This window comes from Aedes aegypti, chromosome 2 (assembly GCF_002204515.2).
Source record: "Aedes aegypti strain LVP_AGWG chromosome 2, AaegL5.0 Primary Assembly, whole genome shotgun sequence".
Lineage (NCBI taxonomy): Eukaryota > Metazoa > Arthropoda > Insecta > Diptera > Culicidae > Aedes > Aedes aegypti.
This window is the reverse complement of record NC_035108.1, coordinates 92,462,639-92,482,929: the sequence shown is the minus strand read 5'-3', so window position 1 is coordinate 92,482,929 and position 20,291 is coordinate 92,462,639. Positions and strand designations below refer to the sequence as shown.

General features: G+C 40.0%; 1 protein-coding gene across 1 annotated transcript in view; it reads right to left on the bottom strand.

The window, feature by feature from the left end:
- Window positions 1–20,291, bottom strand: part of LOC5574705 — a 217,539-nt gene that overhangs the window by 123,682 nt on the left and 73,566 nt on the right. Inside the window, exon 3 of the mRNA XM_021841536.1 lies at window positions 3,642–3,853. Coding sequence (XP_021697228.1) covers window positions 3,642–3,749 — 108 coding nt within the window. The 5' untranslated portion in view covers window positions 3,750–3,853. The remainder of the gene's footprint in view (window positions 1–3,641; window positions 3,854–20,291) is intronic.

Genomic DNA, 20,291 nt, shown 5'->3' with positions numbered 1-20,291 from the left:
AATAAATGTAGTGTCATCAATAAATGTAGTGTTAATGTGAAATAATGTGTAATGGACTTAATAAATTGTGAAGGTGTTAATTTGATGTGTTGAGTGGATAAAACCCCGAGAAACCCCATCATGAATCGGTCAGCTGGCCGCCCAATAATCGCTGGACGTCCACTTCAGCCACCAAAAATACAGTCCACTCGGAAGGAAGGTAAGGACCAGCTCCCAAACATGATGTATATTAGCTTAAAATAATGTATGTTTAGGGCTTGCGTTAAAAATAAACAAAATAATGAATCCATTGGCTACCTTCCAATGGTTTTCTTTACCATCTGAATGATTTTATTTTGTTGGAATTAGGATTCAAACCCACAACTAGGATGATGGTGTGCTGGATGCCTGGCGCGTTGGTGTCCTGTGCTAAAGCTGCTGATGTAATAAGGTAGGATAAAAGTTCCTTATAAACGAAGCCAACTCTGTGAGGGGAATCTTCTTAAGTTCTCAATTATTAATCTTAATATATTGCTTTCAATCTATAGATTTAATGGTACTTATGAATAAAATATTAAATACTATTTTAAATCTTGGACACGGAAAGAGAGATAATTGCAAGTCAGTTTTTTGCACATATAATAATTCATATAACAGAGCACTCGCAATATGATCTCCGCATCCTAATTAGAATTTTTGAAGGAATATCAATAACGGTATCAACCTCGATGGAGTTTTATCAGTCAATAATAATTAATTTGGCAATTTCTGACGGTATTTATCATCGGATATTGAGTAAAATTATTTATGTCCGCTTCGTAGAACAAATGGAACCACTGTGCGCTGCTTCTTTTTCTGGCACTCGTCTATGAGCTTGCCTTTCACCATATCCAGGGTCAAATCTTGTTCTGGTCGGGCTTCGAGAGCGATCACCAACGTCTCATATTCCTCCAGCAGACTGCTGAACAGAATGGCAACCAGCCACTGGATTTTTCAGGCTGCAAATTGTTGAGCTTATTGAACAACTCCGCCAGCTTCGACACGTGCGCTTCCATATTTCTGTGCTTCTCCAGGCGTAAACTGCAAACTTTTCGCATCACCGAAACCTTCGTCGTCAACATTTTCTTCACGTGAAAATTTTCCAGAGCATTCCAAGCATCCGCAGCCGATTAAGCCTTCCTTATGTGGATTAATTGGTTGTCCTCCACGGCCATTCCGATTGTTGCCAGCGCTTGCTCGTCGTCACATCCGCAACAACCGACCAGTTACCTTCCTTAGTCAGCAACAGCTTCATCCTGAAACTCCAATTATCGTAGTTGGAGCCATTCAGTCGCTTACATAATAGCGACTTAACCAGTCTGTCGCTTACATAATAGCGACTTTACTTCTTCTGATGAAAAAGTTTTAGAATGTTTATTCGATACACATTTCCCCGGATGTGTGGACATAGCATTTACGGATGAACCAAATGTCTTTTCATGTAGTTACGAATCTCTTGCTTCGGTTCGCAGTATCGTAACTACTGAATCGATTCGAAGGGACACTTAATAGTTTTGCTCCTTCAAATCTCCAGGAGCAGATGGGTTTTATCTTGTTCTACTCCAGAAGGGACTTGAATTTATCATACATGTTTTAAAAAAGATACTTGTAAGCAGTTTTGCTACCGGGTATCCCAGATCCTAGCGTTTTTTGTGAAGGTTATCCCGAAAGGACGATGTGCGCCGTATGAAGAAGCGAAGAATTTTAAACCAATCTGACCTCTTTTCTTCTGAAATGTCTGGAACGCATTATCGATCATCACATCCGTGATGTTTATTTGGCAAACATACCTTTTTATGTTAATCAACATGCTTACGAAACCATGGGCAGCCCAGAATCATTACCAATTGGTTTCACCAAATGATCAAAAACCGACATTGAGTCAAGATGCGATTCGAAAACTGAGTGTTTGTGGATGCCCCCAAGGTCTTATCACCCGTTTTGAGAAATTTTGTAGCTATTGAGGCAACTCGATAATAGCGGTTTTCCAACTTATGGATTTGCCGGCGACTATCTAACTTGTATAGTTGGCAAGATAGTTGGTATGTGCATAAGCACCCTATTCGACCTGATGCAAAGTGCTCTTCAGGTAGTCGAGAGTTGGTGTCGCCAATATGGCCTTTCGGTTAACCAGAATAAAACATATATTGTTCTTTTTACGGAAAGTCGAAACCACGATGAAATTTGACCTTTACGTCTTTTTGGCACTGAGATTAATGTAACTGATCAGGTAAAATATGTCGGAGTCGTTCTAGATTCCTAACTTTCTTGGACATCTCACATTGATTTCAGAGTCAAAAAAGCTTGCATGACCTTCGGTCAATGCCGGCGAGAATTTGGTAAAGCCTTGGGCCTCAAACCCAAGTATATCACATGGATCTACACAACAGTTGTTCGACCAATATTGGCATATGGATGTCTTGTGTGGCGGCAAAAGGGCGAAGTGAGAACAATCCAATCAAAATTGGGCCATCCTCAAAGGATGTGCTTGATGGCGATGTCTGGTGCGTTCTATACAATTCCAACAGCAGCGCTCGATTCTCTTTTCGACTTTCTTGCTCTTACCGTTTATGGGTACTGGATCTACTGGAGAAAAATCCAGTGAATCGTAGATCTACACACACTTCGTTGTTTCCACTTTTGGTGAATTGGGACAAAATTGTCCTTGCTCCGAGTAATCTCACAATTGCTTGTCACTTTCCTTACAGGACATTTACCACACAATTCCCTTCACGGGAAGAGTGGACGTCTGACTAAATAATAAATGTTACACCGATGGCTCCCTTCTTGAAGGTAGAGCTGATGCTGGTGTATATTGTCGTGAGCTAAGGCTGAATAAGTTCTACTCACTTGATAGACACTGCACCGTTTTTCAGGTGAAAATATTTTCTCTTATGTGTGGAGTGCAATCAGCACTTCAACAGCACGTAATGGGCAGTCATATACTTCTGTTCAGATAGTCAGGCTACTATAAAAGCTCTTGCTTGGCCAACTTAAGGTTGAAGCTCTTTATCGCATGTCGAACTCAAATTGAGGAACTGAATTCAGTCAACTCTGTAAACCTTGTATAGGAACCTGGCCAATTTTCCATCGCTGGAAATTAATTGGCTGATGAGCTAGCATCGCATGCCTTTATTGGCCCTGAGCCATCTATTCCGATTTCGAAGTGCTGGATGAAGATTCAGATGAATTCTTGAGCGGCGACTAGGCACAAGCAATACTGGAATAGTTTGGAGTCGTCGAACAAAAGGCACCCCCTGAAGGCTGGCGCTCTTGGCGGAGGCCAACTGATACTTGATGCCACTGAACAAACTATATTGCATTACCTCCTCAAAAGATTTGAGTAATCATTCTAAATCATTGTTAAAATTAAACGATTGGTTTTATCTAGAGCCCCTACAATGATTTATTACCACTGATTCTCATTAACCAAATAAAAAACCGGCGACGAGTAAATTGTATTTCTTATCTATCCCATGTTATCGGAATCCCAAAACCGTACGATAATTACGGAAACAACCTCAGATGCACTTTGTGCCGTGTATAAATTTACACACGTTACATAACTGTTCAGCGGGGAGAATTACCCAACCTCAAGTGAGTACACAAGTAAATAAACTCACCGTTAGATACGGTAGCCATCCCAACAGTGCCAAGATGTGCAAGATTCTAGCGGCTGCTCGCACATGATTCATTTTGTTCGGAGTTTTGCTGCTGCCCACTGGTTCCATCCGATGTCACTCTGCAACGGCCACTCCGTCGACTAGCTGCTACTCGCACATTTGGAGCACATTTGGAACCGGGATCGAGACTTTGCTGTGTGGAATCAGCAGATCTGAAATTAGAGAAAATTAGCGTAATTAGAATACATAATTCGGGTTCCTAGGATGATGGTTAGCCAATGCTCGGTAATTATCCGATCAAACGGACCGTGCAAAATGCGGAAAGGTTACACAATTTTTTGGAAATGGCAGCCAAATTAACAATAATTTAAAGAAGAAGGTAACTCTGTGTTTTCAAAAAGAAAGCAATGAGATAATTCGAGCGTGTGCTAGAATAAGGGCGTAAGTCGCATGATTGATTTCTCTTCATCAATCCTCTCTTCTGTGAATAAAGGTAATAAGACACAAGTTTGTCAGCATTTTTTCACCTCATGACGCAAGATTGCATCGCTGCCAAGCGGTTTGAAGTGTAAAAATGCTAACAAACGCGCATCTTGTCACCTTTATTCACATTAGAGAGGATCGATGAAGAGAAATCGATCATGCGACTACAGCCCTTATTCTATCACACGCTTGAATTAGACATAAGCAATAGTTTGAACATTTTGAGCAATTGAAAGATTCAACCACCAGTGAATCGATTCATATAATCCTAACCAAATATGAAATAAGCAACATAAAATCAATCTATATTTTCACGAAAATAAAAATTAGCAATATAGAATTAACAATATGTACTTAAAAAATAAGTAAGTAAAAATGAAGTGACAGCAAAAAAATATTCCAAGACAAAAATCATAATAAACACTAAATAGCAAATCCAATGAAAAATTTGAGCATGGAACAAACAATTTTAAATGGAAACAATAGCACCTTGAAAATTAAAAATAAGCTGTTAAAACTGAATTGTATTTACAATATTTGAAGTGCTATTATTTTTTCTTTCAAACATTTCTAATAAATCAAATGCTGTTCTAGAATTTTTATTGCTAATTTCCACCCAATTATTGCTTGTTTTGAATTATTTCATTAGCTGTTTCTGAATATACTATTGATAGTTATACTTTTTCTAAGACGTGATAATATTATTCCCATTCCGAAACATGATCGTCGAGAGAGAACGCATCTGACTGTACCTAAACGGTGTGAAATATTTCGGTACACATGTGACGACTTTCCATCGTCGTGATCGTTGTGGTTCTCTTTACGGTTCGTTTACTTTTGCGGTGGGAACGCGTGGAAAACATGTGTCTGGATTTTGCCAACACTGTGCACGAATGTTTTCAGAACATCGGCGGCTCCCAATGCGAGAAATGCTTTGATCAGGTTAATCTTGAAAAGTCACACTAAGTTGGAGCACGAAGAGGGAGATCGTTGACATTGCAGTCTCATTCAAACTAAGTAGTTCAGAAAGAATGTTGTCTTGGTTTTTTAAGCTATGGATGGCGTACCAGTTATCGCCATAGCACCACTTCTTCTTCTTCTTGGCATTAACGTCCCCACTGGGGCAGAGCCTGCTTAGTGTTCTTATGAACACTTCCACAGTTATTAACTGAGAGCTTTTCTTTGCCAAAGTTGTCATTTATGCATTCGTATACCGTGTGGCAGATACGATGATACTCCATGCCCAGGGAAGGCAAGGAAATTGCCATTACGAAAAGATCCTCGACAGACCGAGATTTGAACCCAGACACCTTCAGCATGGATTAGCTTTGTAGCCGCGGACTCTAACCACTCGGCTAAGGAAGGCCCTATACTTAAGATTATCAGTTTTATTTTCAAGTTCACGAATATTTAAAACAATCAGTGCTTTATGCACGGTCTATTTAACGAAATACAGTAGTTTTATTGCATTTTTGGTGTACAAGAGTACAAACAATGACAGCTTTCACAAAAAGAAAAACACTTGGAAAATGAATCTATGTTGCAGGTAAGTTGGAATATCCGCCGTGGTGAAAAATTTGAAGTTTGATACGACGAATAATAGCGCATACGACGAAGAAGAATGACATAACATTGTATCTAAAAAACTTATAACACAAGATATCTCTTTTAGGTTTCATACTTAAATAGTCATATATCTGAAATATCACTTTAACAAGTACGATAACTGGTACATCTACCCTATATGTAGGAAGTTTGTATTTTTGATGTTATTGTATGCTATGACCATAGATTTCGAATGTAATGGAAATAGCCATGCTTATGTTGCCACAGGTAAATTCTATTCTATCTCTCCATCAACGAAAAATCTCAACATAAAGTGTACCTACTTCTAGAAAAAAGTCTTCCTCTGATTTTGATTTTTAACTTAACAATCATATCAAATGATGGATGCAATTATGAAAACCACCACTATGGCTAAAGCAGTACAAGTTGGTGTAAGACTTACTAATACAATTGTTATTGGATTTCGTTTCTCCAATGAATCTACATAATATTTTGAATAGGGAGTGCTCATTATTTGAATGGTAAAGAAGACGAGCTGTTAAAATTTCTAAGAGCTAAGAATATACATCTAGCAGTTATTACTGAAACTTCCAATTCCAAACAATCGATCATTACGAAAAACAAAAAAAAATAACTCTATTGAGTTTGTATCCAGGCTTCAAGGATACAAACTCAAAAGAGATCATTTTTTTAGTTTTTCGTTATGATCGATTGTTTGGAATTTGAATTATTTGAAACTAAAATTTTCGAAACTTCGAGTATTTCTGTTGCAACACAACTTGGTAAATATACTTGCAAAGCTGCCTATTTGCCTTTTCAATGCACTGGGCAGCAAGTAAATTTGCTTCAAACTGACTTGCGGAGCAGACTGACTAACTGACTAGCAAAAAGTATTTTTTTTGTCATTGGTGACTTTCAAGCAAAACATCGCTCATGGAATAATTCTCAAAGCATTTCCAATAGCAAAACTTTATTTGATAAGTGTTCTTCAGGATACTTCTCAAATCAATATCCTGATATCCTGAGCCCGACTTGTTTTTTCTCTTCTAGACACCCTTCTACGATTGATTTGGTCTTGACCGACTCTAGTCATTTTTGTAGCCAACTGGTTACTCACGCTGATTTTGATTCTGATTCTTTCCCTGTTACATTTCAAATATCCCATGAAGGTATTCTCAATCCTATCAGTGAAAATCGAATCCGTGACTATAGACAATGATCTCAAACTCTTGACACGTCTTAAACACATCAGAAGAAAGCAGTGCACTCGCGATCCTGCTATAAAAATGATATGGCAGGATCTGCAAAAAGGAATAAAAAAACGCTTTTCTTTATTAGGAGAAAACAATTTTGAAAATAAAATTCCCAATCTTGGCTCCAAGCCTTCTTGGAAATTGTCTAAAATTTTGAAAAAAAAAAACTCAGAAGCCAATTCCGCCATTGAAAGAGGAAAACAAATTATTATTAACTGATTGCGAAAAAGCTCAAAGACTTGCTATGCAGTTTGAGAGCACGTAAAGTTTTAATTTCCATTTGAAAATTAAGGTACTCAGGATTTCGAAAGCATTCTCTATCAAGAGAACGTTTTCGACAATTCCTGGGAGACTGATTTGGAAGAAGTGAGAACTATTATTGAAAAGCTCAAAAATATGAAAACCCCTGGCGATGATGGAATGTATTATATCCTCATCAAGAATCTTAGAGATTTAAATTTGAATTAAAAATAGATTAGAGAAGATTAGATTTGCAAGAATTTCTCCAATAGTTTTCATTATTATCTCTCCAAAAATTCCTCCAGTTTCGATGGGAATACATCGTGAGTTAGTGTAGAAATGCTCATAAAAACACTTTGTTGAGAAGCATGCTCTTCCAATTGGAAAGTACTACCGAAACGAAGAAAACAACAATATTGTTAGAATTACATTTAGAACTCTTAAAATAACTACTTTTATTTCACAAACGCTTCCCATTATCTCTGTTCACCATCAGACCCTCACCGTCCACCCGAATGCAACAATGTTCCCTTTTTTCCAACACATGTTTGACATTTGACAGCATTCTGGGGCGCTGCTGGTTCCCCTCGCATGTCATTTTCCATGTTAATCACTTCCAACTGTCTGTAAGTCTGCGAGGCGTTATTACGTTCTCGTTCTTAGCCTAAAGTTGATGGATTCTAGTTGGCATTAACCCGACAAAGTGCATTCCTATCATCATCATCGGGTGGTAGGTCCACTGACTGCACGATTTGAAACCGATTGAGCGGATCGTGTACCCCAAAGCCAGTAAGTAGTTATGGACGACGATGGCGCAGTCGTGATACGCGATATTATTGCTTGTATCAGTTTTTTCAGTGGACGGACATCGCATAGTGGTTTATTTTTTTTTCTAGGAAGTGGTCACACATCATTTTATACACTCTTTTACGTATTTGAGTCATCTGAACAGAATATCTATGAAGAGAATCAAAAAAGTAGATTTGAATATTGTACCTGATGATTTTAGTCTAATTACCTATTTGTTGACAGATACGCGTATTTCGACAACCACTTGTAGTTCTTTTCAGTGTCAGTTTCTCGCATCCATTACTCTCAGAGAAGTCAACTTTTATGTGTAACCAGGGATTGAGAAATTGAGAGACTGTTTATCGTATACTGCTACAAGTTTGATCAGATTGGGGGGATAGTAGTGCATTATAAAACCCCTATAAGCCTGCGTGTCATCTGTAGTAGTTTGCAAATAAGTTTGGATATTTTTTCTTCATACTAGCTAAAATGGAAGATTTCTCCTAATGATTCCAAAACTCAATTTGTAATATTCTCACATAAACCAAAAGCACTTTATTTGAAACCTTCAAGTAGACATGTTGTCACGATTAGAGGTGTTCTAATTAATTGGTCAGATGGAGTTAAGTATCTAGAGCTCATGATAGATAAAAAACTTACTGTCAAAAATCACATTAAGGGGAATCAAGCCGAATGTAACAAATTTATAAAATGTCAGTATCCACTTATCAACAGAAAATCGAAACTTAGTCAATAACATAGATCAGGTAGATATATAAAACTTATGTGTTTGCATTTTCAAGATCATAATTGATTCATCAAAATGTAAGGGAGTGAAAAACAAGAAAACCTATTTATCGGTTTTTGTCCTATGGACACCACCAGTGTACATCGGTGGACATTATCTCTCGAGCGCTGCAGCTGCATGGCCAATTGCCTGCAAAGTGATATCCCACTGGCGCGTGTTAATTAACAGTTCCCCGTTCTCGTTCAAATCTAGCTACTTTGATCACTTATCAGGTGTCGAAGTCAGACGACTGTCATGTACATTTGCTGCACGTACAATTCCATTGACAAGGTTGACCTTTACGATGATTGATTTCACGCTTCTTTGATCTCTATAGAGGTGGGGTGCCATGATTGATTATTACAGCCAAGTGCTACTTGGAATCATCGAAAAGTGATGTATATATGTCACTGCGAAATCGTATCTAGCGGAACTGTCGGCGACAGGACAGAGATGGGAGTTACCCAAATTAGCATCTGTCGAGCCGGTGTGGGTGCAAAAACCGGTTCCAGATCGTCACTTTGCTCTGAAAACATCGCACTACATGTTCTAATAACAAACCGATCAGAAATAGAATCCTCAGCCAGGAGCGAGAACGGAGGCAATGGTACGAAATCAACTCACGTCACAAATTATGACGCGCCAAATCAAGCGCCCCAAGTCGACGAACATAAAGCGTGGTACATGCGAAATTTGTTCAAAGAGGAATGCCATTTTCGAGGGATGTCAACGCTCCGACCAAGAGACTGCAATTCTGCTTTGACAGATTTGTTAACCCTTGCCACCCTTGGAGATGGCTCAGTAATGTACAATTTTGTTTGACGGCACGACTCCTAACTATTCCAGTATTGCTTGCGTTGAGTTACCACCCATGCATTGATATGAAGCTTCACCCAGCACTTCGAAATTAGAATAGCTGACTCAGGGCCAATGAAGTCATGCGATGCTCCATCGCGAGCTAGCTCTTCAGCCAATTCATTTCCAGCGATGGAAGAATGGCCAGGTACCCATACAAGGTTTACATAGTTGACTGAATTCAGTTCCTTAATTGGAGTTCGACATGCGATAACAAGCCTCGACCCTGAGTTGGCCGAAGCAAGAGCTTTTATAGCAGCCTGTCTATCTGAATAGAAGAAAATATGACATTGCCTATTACGTGCTGTTGAAGTGGTTATTGCACACCACACATAAGAACAAATATTTGCGCTTGAAAAACGGTAAAGTGTCTACCTAGTGAGTAGAACTGATTTAGCTCACGAGAATATACACAAGCACCAGATCTGCCTTCAAGAGAGAGTCATCAGTATAGCTTACTATATTGTTTGATACACTTTTTTTCTAAACAGCTGTGTAGTAAATGTATTGTAAGGAAAGTGACAAGCAATTGCGAAATCATTTGGAGCAAGTACAATTTTGTCGGAGTGGTAAATGACTGGCAAAGCGTACCATTGTTATTTCGCGTACCTGCAGGTATAAATAGATCCCATTTAAGGTCCTTAGCCTCTTCTCCAGTAACTCCTATTCCTACCTCCCCGTAGTGCCGCCTGGGGTACGAGTAACCGTAGGGAAGATCGGGTAACCAACCCTGGTGGGACCTTGGTCGTATGCTGACAGGGAAGGGGGCTGCACTCTTCTGAGGGTGTAGCTTATCAGAGCGTCTGTTCTCCATGTTAGGGGCGGCTCAAAACAGCGTCTGTTCTCCATGTTAGGAGCGGATGATCATCGTCCTAGTGCCAGCGTGGGACTCTAAACAGTGCTGTGCACGATGATCCTCCGGCGAGACAGGGGGTTGGTGCAGGCCTTACAAGCCAGCCGTAAAAATCATCAGTACAGGAAGCATACAATGTAAATTCGGACCGGAACAATCGGCATAGACCCAGGCATCGAAAACGGACTAACGATTGGAAACTCGTATCATGGAACTGTAAGTCTCTCAATTTCTTGAGAAGTACCCACATTCTTTCCGAATTATTGAGGGTCCGCAAGTTCGACATCGTAGCGCTGCAGGAGGTTTGCTGGAAAGGGCCGACGGTACATACGTATAGGGATGGTTATACCATCTACCAGAGCTGCGGCAACAGACATGAGCTGGGCACAGCTTTTATCGTGATGGGCGAAATGCAGAGGCGCGTGATTGGGTGGTGGCCAATCGACAACAGAATGTGCAAGTTGATGATCAAAGGCCGTTTCTTCAATATCAGCATAATCAACGTGCACAGTAGACTGATGCAAATTTTGAAGTTTTTGCTCCCCTATGCTTAAACGATGCCAATTATGATGAAAATGATCCTCCCAAAATTTGAAGCGATTCGGAACAAATTTGGTTGTGCACACGCTATTTGAAGTTTATATGGAAATTACTATGGGAAAGGCAAACCTTTTGAGTTCAGTCCTCTAACTGCTCGTCATAATAATCTATGGAAAAGTGAATACACTCATCTCATGTGAAAACTTCCCAGCTACAACTTTGCCGAAGACCACATTTCGATTAAACGTAAGGATAATTTGTTATTATTGATAACAAAGTCTAAATCATGCTGAGATGATCATTCAATTATATTCAGAGCAACACTGCTTTTTTGCTGTAGAACATAGTAGCCTGGATTACTTTGATCTATTCATCCCGCCAGGAGTACCACTGTTGCCTGCTAAACAGTTGGTGAAGCATGCTACCTGCAAACCAACTTTATGATGATGAATAACAATTTATCCTGACGTCCAATCAAAAAGTGGTCTTCGGCAAAGTTGTAGCTGGGAGGATTTCACATTAGAAGAATTTGTTCACTTTTCCATAAAATATTATGACGAAGAGATAGAGAGCCGAAAACAAAAGATTGGCGTTTTCCATAGTAATCTCCATATAAACTTCAAATGGCGTGTGCACAGTCAAATTTCTTCCGAATCACTTCAAACTTTGAGAGGATGCTATTTACCATAATTAAAATCGTTTAAGCATAGGGGAGCAAACATTTCAAAATTTGCATCACTCTAGTGCACAGCCCTCACCTAACAAGTGACGATGACGATAAGGACGCTTTCTACGCGCAGCTGGAACGTGAATACGACGGCTGCCCAAGCCATGATGTCAAAATCGTTATCGGAGATCTCAACGCTCAGGTTGGCCAGGAGGAGGAATTTAGACCGATTATAGGGAAGTTCAGCGCTCACCAGCTTACGAACGAAAACGGCCTTAGACTGATTGATTTCGCCGCCTCCAAAAACATGGCCAAACGTAGTACCTACTTCCAGCACAGCCTCCCGTATCAGTACACCTGGAGATCACCCCAACAAACTGAATCGCAAATCGACTACGTTTTGATTGATGGAAGACACTTCTCGGGCATTATCGACGTCAGAACTTATCGCGGCGTAAACATCGATTCGGACCACTACCTTGTGACGGTTAAAGTGCGCCAACGACTCTCCGTTGTGAACAACATTCGGTACCGACGCCCGCCACGGTATAATCTGGAACGACTCAAGCTACCCGAAGTCGCAACTGATTACGCACAAAGCCTTGAAGCAGCGTTGCCGGAAGAGGGAGAGCTCACCGAAGCCCCTCTTGATGACTGCTGGAGTAGTCTCAAAGCAGCTATAAACAACGCAGTGGAAGGTGCCATTGGGTTCGTGGAAGCAAATCGACGGAACGATTGGTTCGACGAGGAGTGTCAGACGGTTTTGGACGAGAAGAATGCAGCGCGGACGATGATGCTGCAGCAAGGCACCCGTCAAAACGTGGAACTATACAAACAGAAGCGAAGACAGAAAACCCATCTATTCCGGGATGAAAAGCGCCGCCTGGAAGAGTTGGAGTGCGGAGAGATGAAGCAGCTGTATCGTTCTCAAGAAACACGAAAGTTCTACAAGAAACTAAATGCATCCCGCAAAGGCTTTGTGCCGCGAGCCGAAATGTGCCGGGATAAGGATGGAGGTATCTTGACGGACGAACGTGAGGTGATTAAAAGGTGGAAGCAGCACTACGATGAACACCTAAACGGCGCAGAGGAGGAAGATCAAGACAGCAGGAGGAATGGCTTCATCAGTACGGCGGATGAGGGAAACGTGCCAACTCCCACAATAGGTGAAGTTAAGGATGCTATCAAATAGCTTAAGAACAACAAAGCAGCTGGAAAGGATGGTATTGGAGCGGAACTTATTAAAATAAGCCCGGACAGGTTGGCTACTTGTCTGCACCGATTGATAGCCAAGATCTGAGATACAGAACAGCTACCGGAGGAGCGGAAGTAGGAAATAATATACCCAATATACAAAAAGGGTGACAAGTTAGAATGTAAGAACTATCGAGCGATCACCATTCTTAATGCAGCCTATAAAGTGCTTTCCCAGATCATCTTCCGCCTTCTATCGCCACTGGCAAGCAGATTTGTGGGAAGTTATCAAGCCGGTTTTGTGGACGGGCGATCGACGACAGACCAAATCTTTATGTTGCGGCAGATCCTCCAAAAGTGTCGCGAACATCAAGTCCCTACGCACCACCTATTCATCGATTTCAAAGCGGCCTATGATACCATCGACCGCGAAGAGCTATGGAAGATTATGGACGAGAATGGAACTGATCAAAGCAACGATGGATATTGTACAGTGCTATGTGAAGATATCGGGTGCATTATCGGACCCGTTTGAAACACGCAAAGGACTTCGACAAGGCGATGGTCTTTTCTGCCTCCCGTTCAATATTGCGCTAGAAGGTGTTATGAAACGGGCGGGCTTCAATATGCGGGGCACGATCTTAAATAAATCCAGCCAGTTCATTTGTTTCGCTGACGACGTGGACATTGCCGGAAGAACGTTCCAGGTGGTTGCTGAATAGTATACCAAGCTGAAACGTGAAGCAGATCGGGTTGGATTGAAGGTAAATACGTCGAAGACGAAATATCTACTGGCTGGAGGAACCGAGCGCGATAGAGCTCGCATAGGCAGACGCGTGACGATCGACGGGGATGAGTTCGAGGTGGTGGACGAATTTGTCTACCTCGGATCATTGATAACGTCGGATAACAACTGCAGCAGAGAAATTTGAAGACGTATCATTGCCGGAAGTCGTGCTTACTATGGACTCCACAAGACCTTGCGGTCTGGTAAACTTCACTTCCGTACTAAGTGTACCATGTACAAGACGCTAATAAGACCGGTAGTCCTCTACGGGCATGAGACGTGGACAATGCTCGAAGAGGACCTGCAAGCGCTAGGAGTTTTTGAACGACGTGTGCTTAGGACGATCTTCGGCGGAGTATGTGAGAACGGCGTATGGAGGACAAGGATGAACCTTGCGTAACTCTACGGTGAACTCAGTATCACGAAAGTCGCCAAAGCTGGAAGGGTATGATGGGCGGGACACGATGTGAGAATGCCGGACAACAATCCCGCAAAAATGGTGTTCAACTCAAATCCGGCCGGTACAAGACGAAGGGGAGCGCAACGAGCTAGGTGGTTTGACCAAGTGGAGCAGGATCTTTGAAGTGTGGGGCGATCGAGGAATTGGAGGTTAGCAGCCATGGACCGATTTAGTTGGCGTAACATTGTGGCGCAGGTCATGTCTTGAAGGACGTAGAGCCAGCAAAAGTAAGTAAGTACCGTAATTTCGGGTAAAATTGATCATTTTTCAGGGTTTTTCTTGTCTGATTTCTATAATGTTGCCAATGCCAAACAAATGAATGCAGAAAAACAATTACGAAGGTGAGCCTCATTGGCTCAAGTACCGAAATTTTCTAGCAAAAGTAATTTTAGTGCTAAAAAATATCTCTAAAATAAAAAATCGGGTGATGTCATTTCGGGGTGAAATTGATCACTTATCAATGCGATTATTTTTAGTTTTCAAAACAACTCTACATAATAAATATGAGCTCACGGAATCCTGCTTGCTAAATTTTTATTAATACAATATTTATAGAAATAATCAATAATTAAATTTCAAGAATTACACAGAAAACGCCTAAATGTATGCAATTTCCTAAGGATTTTCCTGATATCTAACAGAAATTCAACTATTTCAACCAAATGGGCGAATTGGTACGAGTTTTGGTTATGAAATTTGGTTTGGGGATATATCTTAATTATCCTCACAAACTTTCAGGATTATACCATGTTCAAATCCTTGTCTAGAGCTAGAAGTTTAGAGATGTTAGTCAATACTGGACCATACATGATTTTTGAATTTTTCATTATTTTCATAGAAATACACATTCTTTAACGCAAAAAAACTTCACAACATACAATTTGACAAAACTTACGACAAACAACGTTCATTCACTGCAGGTTACATTGATATTTGTGCTCCATTTGGAAGAAATAAAATCAAGTGATACGGTGATCTATTTCACCCTACTGATCAATTTCACCCGATTTTACGGTACAATTTTGTCCCAATTCACTAAAAATGGAAACAAGAAAGTGTGTGCAAATCTACGATTCACTTGATTTTTCTCCAGTAGATTCAGTACCTATAAACCAGGGTTTCTCAACCGTTGGTTCGCGGACCCCTAGGGGGCCGTGACAACCTTTCAGGGGGTCCACGAAGCCATTGAGAAATAAGTGTCGTTTTTCTTGATTGATGAATAAATGTAAAACATCTCATACTAAGTTTGTCTCAAGAAAGCATTTGATGTATCAAATATTATTGAAATATAACTGATTTTCCCTTTTATAGCTACGCAAATAATTTTGATGTCATTCTATTAATGAAAAATGCACACGAGGATTAATTAATCTGCACGCAGTCGTTATAATTCTATTCCTTAAACATTGCTCAATCTTTCAGCAGTGTGAGCTTAAAAGTGAAACTGAGGCATTTATTTTTGGGGGTCCGCAGGTTGTTTGTAGAGCTTTAAAGGGGGCCGCAGCTTCAAAAAGGTTGAGAACCACTGCCATAAACCCATAGCTACTAGAAGTTTGTTACATCACCAATGTGCAAATACATAGGTTTTGTAGATTATGCATTTTCTTTTCAGTCAACGAACATGCCGTAATATTTTTTCCCAAATCTCGAAGATTAGATAATGCTTTTGCCAGAAATGCAGCAAATGGCAACAATTTGATATTTGGCTCGCAAAAGTTATCGCGATAAATCAAGAGCCAAAGAAATCTATTCAGTGGAAAGTAACTGATGAAATTGCAATTCTCGTCGATTCGGTGATTGAAGATAAACGCAGGGAACGAACTCTGTTTCCCGTTGATAAAGGCAGCCTTGTAATATCACGTCGATAACCAGAGGCTCGTCCCCATTTGAAACCATGGGTAGGACAAACGTTGGCAAATATTTTCTGCACAATGAAGCTAAGGAATTTGTTCAAACCTATGGAATCCTAGGCTAGACATTGAAATTGACGCATTGAGGAGCCAAAACGCAAAAGGGGGTAAGTGATTATTTGATCGGTATTGAATTTAGTATATTAAAAAAAAAACTGTTTCGAAGCTTTCTAACGATATTTTCAGGTGATTTTTTCCGCATAACAGAAAAACACAATTTTTAGTTTTTTTTCTAACTCCCATAAAGATTGCTTACAAAAATATTTCTGAAAAAACTTCTAAGTATTTTTTGTGCCACTGAAACCTCTTTGCTTGTACTACTCTTTTCCATGCCAGGCTAAGGAATCTTTTCGTCTTTAGGATCATTCATTGAATCAATTTTTGTTATCATTCATGTGAAAAAAATAATATGCTTTGTGATTATATCCATTTTGAATAAATTCTCCTGCTAGCATCGTTTTTCCACTACAAAAAATATGCAAATCGTAATGAATTGTTCGATTTTGTATATTGAAAGAAAAGGCATTGGAAATATGTATACCCGAGTATACATATTTTCAATGCTTTTTCTTCAACAACAAAAATTTCCCAAATGTACCTAATTCTGAAAACATGTCTGCTTCTAATTTTGTTTGCTTATCTCGGAAAATACAGCAAATGATTGATACAGATACAGTGAAGTTTGGATAAAGTTATCAGCAATAAAGTTTTTGTACTATGTTTCGGTTAAGGGATCAAATCTAATTGAATCCAACCTTACTTAATTTGTTCCACGCCGCACATGTGCCCAAGTAGCTAGATGGTTACGCGCATTGAGCGCGTAAAAAGAAAACAAAACGACTTCAGGAACATAAAAACACATGTTACAGTTACAAGTGGACGATCGTCGATGGTATCTCCACTCGGGTGTAGAAATGGAGGACAACGACGACGACGTCAAGATAGAAGGGTTTTAAATCAAAACAGTCGTCGCGGGGTCTTCCCGAAGCATCAGTCATCGTCGTCGTCGTCGCCAGTGTGGCGAGTGGAACTCTCGGGGCATGTTTATTTATGCTTCAGATTTATGCCTCTGTTTCAGGGCGACTCTGGTTAGTGGTGTTGTTTCCACAGTGTTTTAGGGTTAAGCATACACAACACCTACCAACCAATTCGGTGCGTTAACTGGCTGGGAAGGTAGCCGGGATTGGGATTTGGATTGGATTTGTTTGCCTTTGATGTCTTGGGAAACGGCTTGCGCTTGATTACGGGAGAAATTATACGTTTTGGGAAATGACATATGGGATTAGTAAGAAGGCGAAAAAATGGAGCCGTATTGTGTTTCACGCTTGTTTGGGGTTATTTGATTGAAAATGGGGCTTTGAAATGCCTAAATGTTTAGATCTATTGTGAAAAATAGGTATATAATATAACCTGAGGAGACACGTGACAATCTTTGTTCCAGAAGCTATTTTTGGTTCACCTTTTTCAAGATCAAAATGTAAGAGTTTATAAAAAAATATATTCTCTCAAAATCAAATTAATACCCAACCAGTTTTTATCACATTTTGAATGTTTTGCTTTGTTATTCTTTTTAAATCTATTAAATTCCATATATTTTGCAAATGATTGATTGACAGTATGGTTTTAAAAAATCAGTTTTGTATATTTTCAAACTCTGTATTGCTAGAAGATACCCTTCAGGTACTTTTAGATTTCCTGTTTCCTAAAAAGATGAGCTAGCCTCGGGCTCGTTAGCGTTAGCGTTAGCGTTAGCGTAGTTACGGTATACTTCGTAGATTGGATACTAGCAACATTCATGTTTCTTTTTAATAATCTCATCCTGACTACTTTCAAGAACAAGGCAGGGGAGTATACCTTGTTCAAATCATAAACAAGAATACTAAAAGCATGAATATCGCTATTCCCGGCCACGCCCATCTTTACCGTAACTTGGGATAGGGGAAGGAAATGTTGATGTAGCACTTACTTAATGAGAGGCCACCGACTCAGCGACACCCTCATAAGTGCTACGGAGTTGGAGGTTGGGGAAGGTATATTGTCAGGATTCGCCTAGAAAGCTGGCGATAGACCATAAATATTTGTTGTTTAAGCGTTTTCAAATTAATCTTTTGAATGCCGGCAATCAAAAGAGAAAACAATAGCTTATTTATAGTATAAATAGTATTTCGCGAAATGCTTGTCGATTGTGCAGTAATATTTTTGCTCAACAACCAGTAAAAAGCAAAACCGATCCCTCCAGGGTCATCGGATTGTGTAACGATACGCGTAAAAAAAAAAAAAAAAAATCACGCCTATTGAAAAACTGTACTGTGCTCATTGAAAAACTGTACTGGGTGGTACTGTATTTTTAGATAATCGAAAAACGAAAGGAAGCGCGTTCGAACTAAACACCCTAGGACACAGTCGGTTTTTCTGCTCAAAATTATACGAAAAGCAGGATCGATCCCTCCAGGGTCATCGAACAGTTAAAAAGCATCCACAACCGATTGTTAGTTGCGTTACACCCGCCCGGACAGAATGCGCAATCTGAACATAATTATCAAACTCCGAAAATATCATTTTCCGTTCAAGAAACGATCAGAAGTTCCACGACGCGAACAAAAACGATCCGGAAGGCTCACAAAAGAAAAAGTATCATACTGGAACAAACTCACCGGATTGATTCTCTAAATTTATGTGCTGCATGTCACTTCCGGATGGTTCGGTGAACTTCGGGCGGCCAAAAACCAACAGTACTGAGGACACAAATCAAACAAATCACTTTTTCATTTTTCACTTTTCACTATTCCATTTCTGAATGTAAAAACGGTCCTGCTTGGGCTTCACGAAGCACTACCCAGCAAGACGCTCCAAAACAGAAGAAAAAAAAAAAAAAAAATCTCCGGCGACGAAAACATGCGCGAAACTGTGAGCTAAATCTATTGGACGACGCAAAACCGAACTGTCCTGCTTGGGCTTCACGAAGCACTACCCAGCAAGACGCTCCAAAACAGGAAAAAACAAAATCTCCGGCGACTAAAACATGCGCGAAACTGTGAGCTAAATCTATCGGACGACGCAAAACCGAACTGTCCTGCTTGGGCTTCACGAAGCACTACCCAGCAAGACGCTCCAAAACAGGAAAAAACAAAATCTCCGGCGACGAAAACATGCGCGAAACTGTGAGCTAAATCTATCGGACGACGCAAAACCGAACTGTCCTGCTTGGGCTTCACGAAACACTCAAGATGAGCTAGCCTCGGGCTCGTTGAACACTAAGCTGAGTAGCCGGCTCTGTCCCAGTGGGGGCGAAAGTTTGATGGTAGCAAACAGAATTGACATACTATTCCAATAAAACCAATTTTATGTTGGTGGTAATATCCCGCACGGAAAAATATCTGATTCCCAAACAATGATTTACAAGTCATGAAATTCATAATTAGGTTAGGTCATGATATCAGGACCACAAATCATGGTTCCTGAAGTCGTAATCATGATTCCTCATAAGCGTAACATCCAGACTGGCCCAGCTTAGTATGGGAGAAAAATAAAGTTGTATAATTTTACGGGGCACCCCCTAGGAGGGTGATTTGAGGATTAGAGGAAGACTTTCTTAAAATTTCAGCTCAATAGGTCGTTCCATGATCTGGCGAATCTGAATTGAAGTAAATATGGGATTTTCAGGTTAAATATATGGGAAACAGCATATCATCTACTGTTAGGTTCAAGAAAATTGTTGATCACATTCGATTGAACCCATTGCTTGATACTATAGCGAACAATAATGTAGAAGGTTGTATCATAAATGAAATTGATAAAGTTGGTGCTATAACTATCTGAAGATTTGTTACCTTCATGCAATATTGATTTGTATTTCTTCAACATAGCCACCTATGACGCTAAGCGAGCTGCTGCACGAGGCGCATGCATATATGTGATTGTACGAGAGTGACTAACAAATGACTATTTTTGAGTATATTACAATTAACCCTTATATGGGCAATTTTTTGATGATATTTTAGTGTGTAATTTTCGGCAAACTTAAGTTTATGGCTGGTGTAAAGTATGCCTTTCATAGTATCGATATTTTGTATTTCAGCCAGCGAAATTTTGCCCCATACTAGATTCGAACTCTTGCCCCACCGGTGGGGCAAAAGTTTGTTTAAGACAATCAATTTTGAAACTGTTATAACTAAAAATAAGTAAATATTTTGACACAAGTTTGTTCAGCAAAATTATAGCCAAAATGTTGAAGGTTCACTATATGCTATTTGTTATTTTCCAACT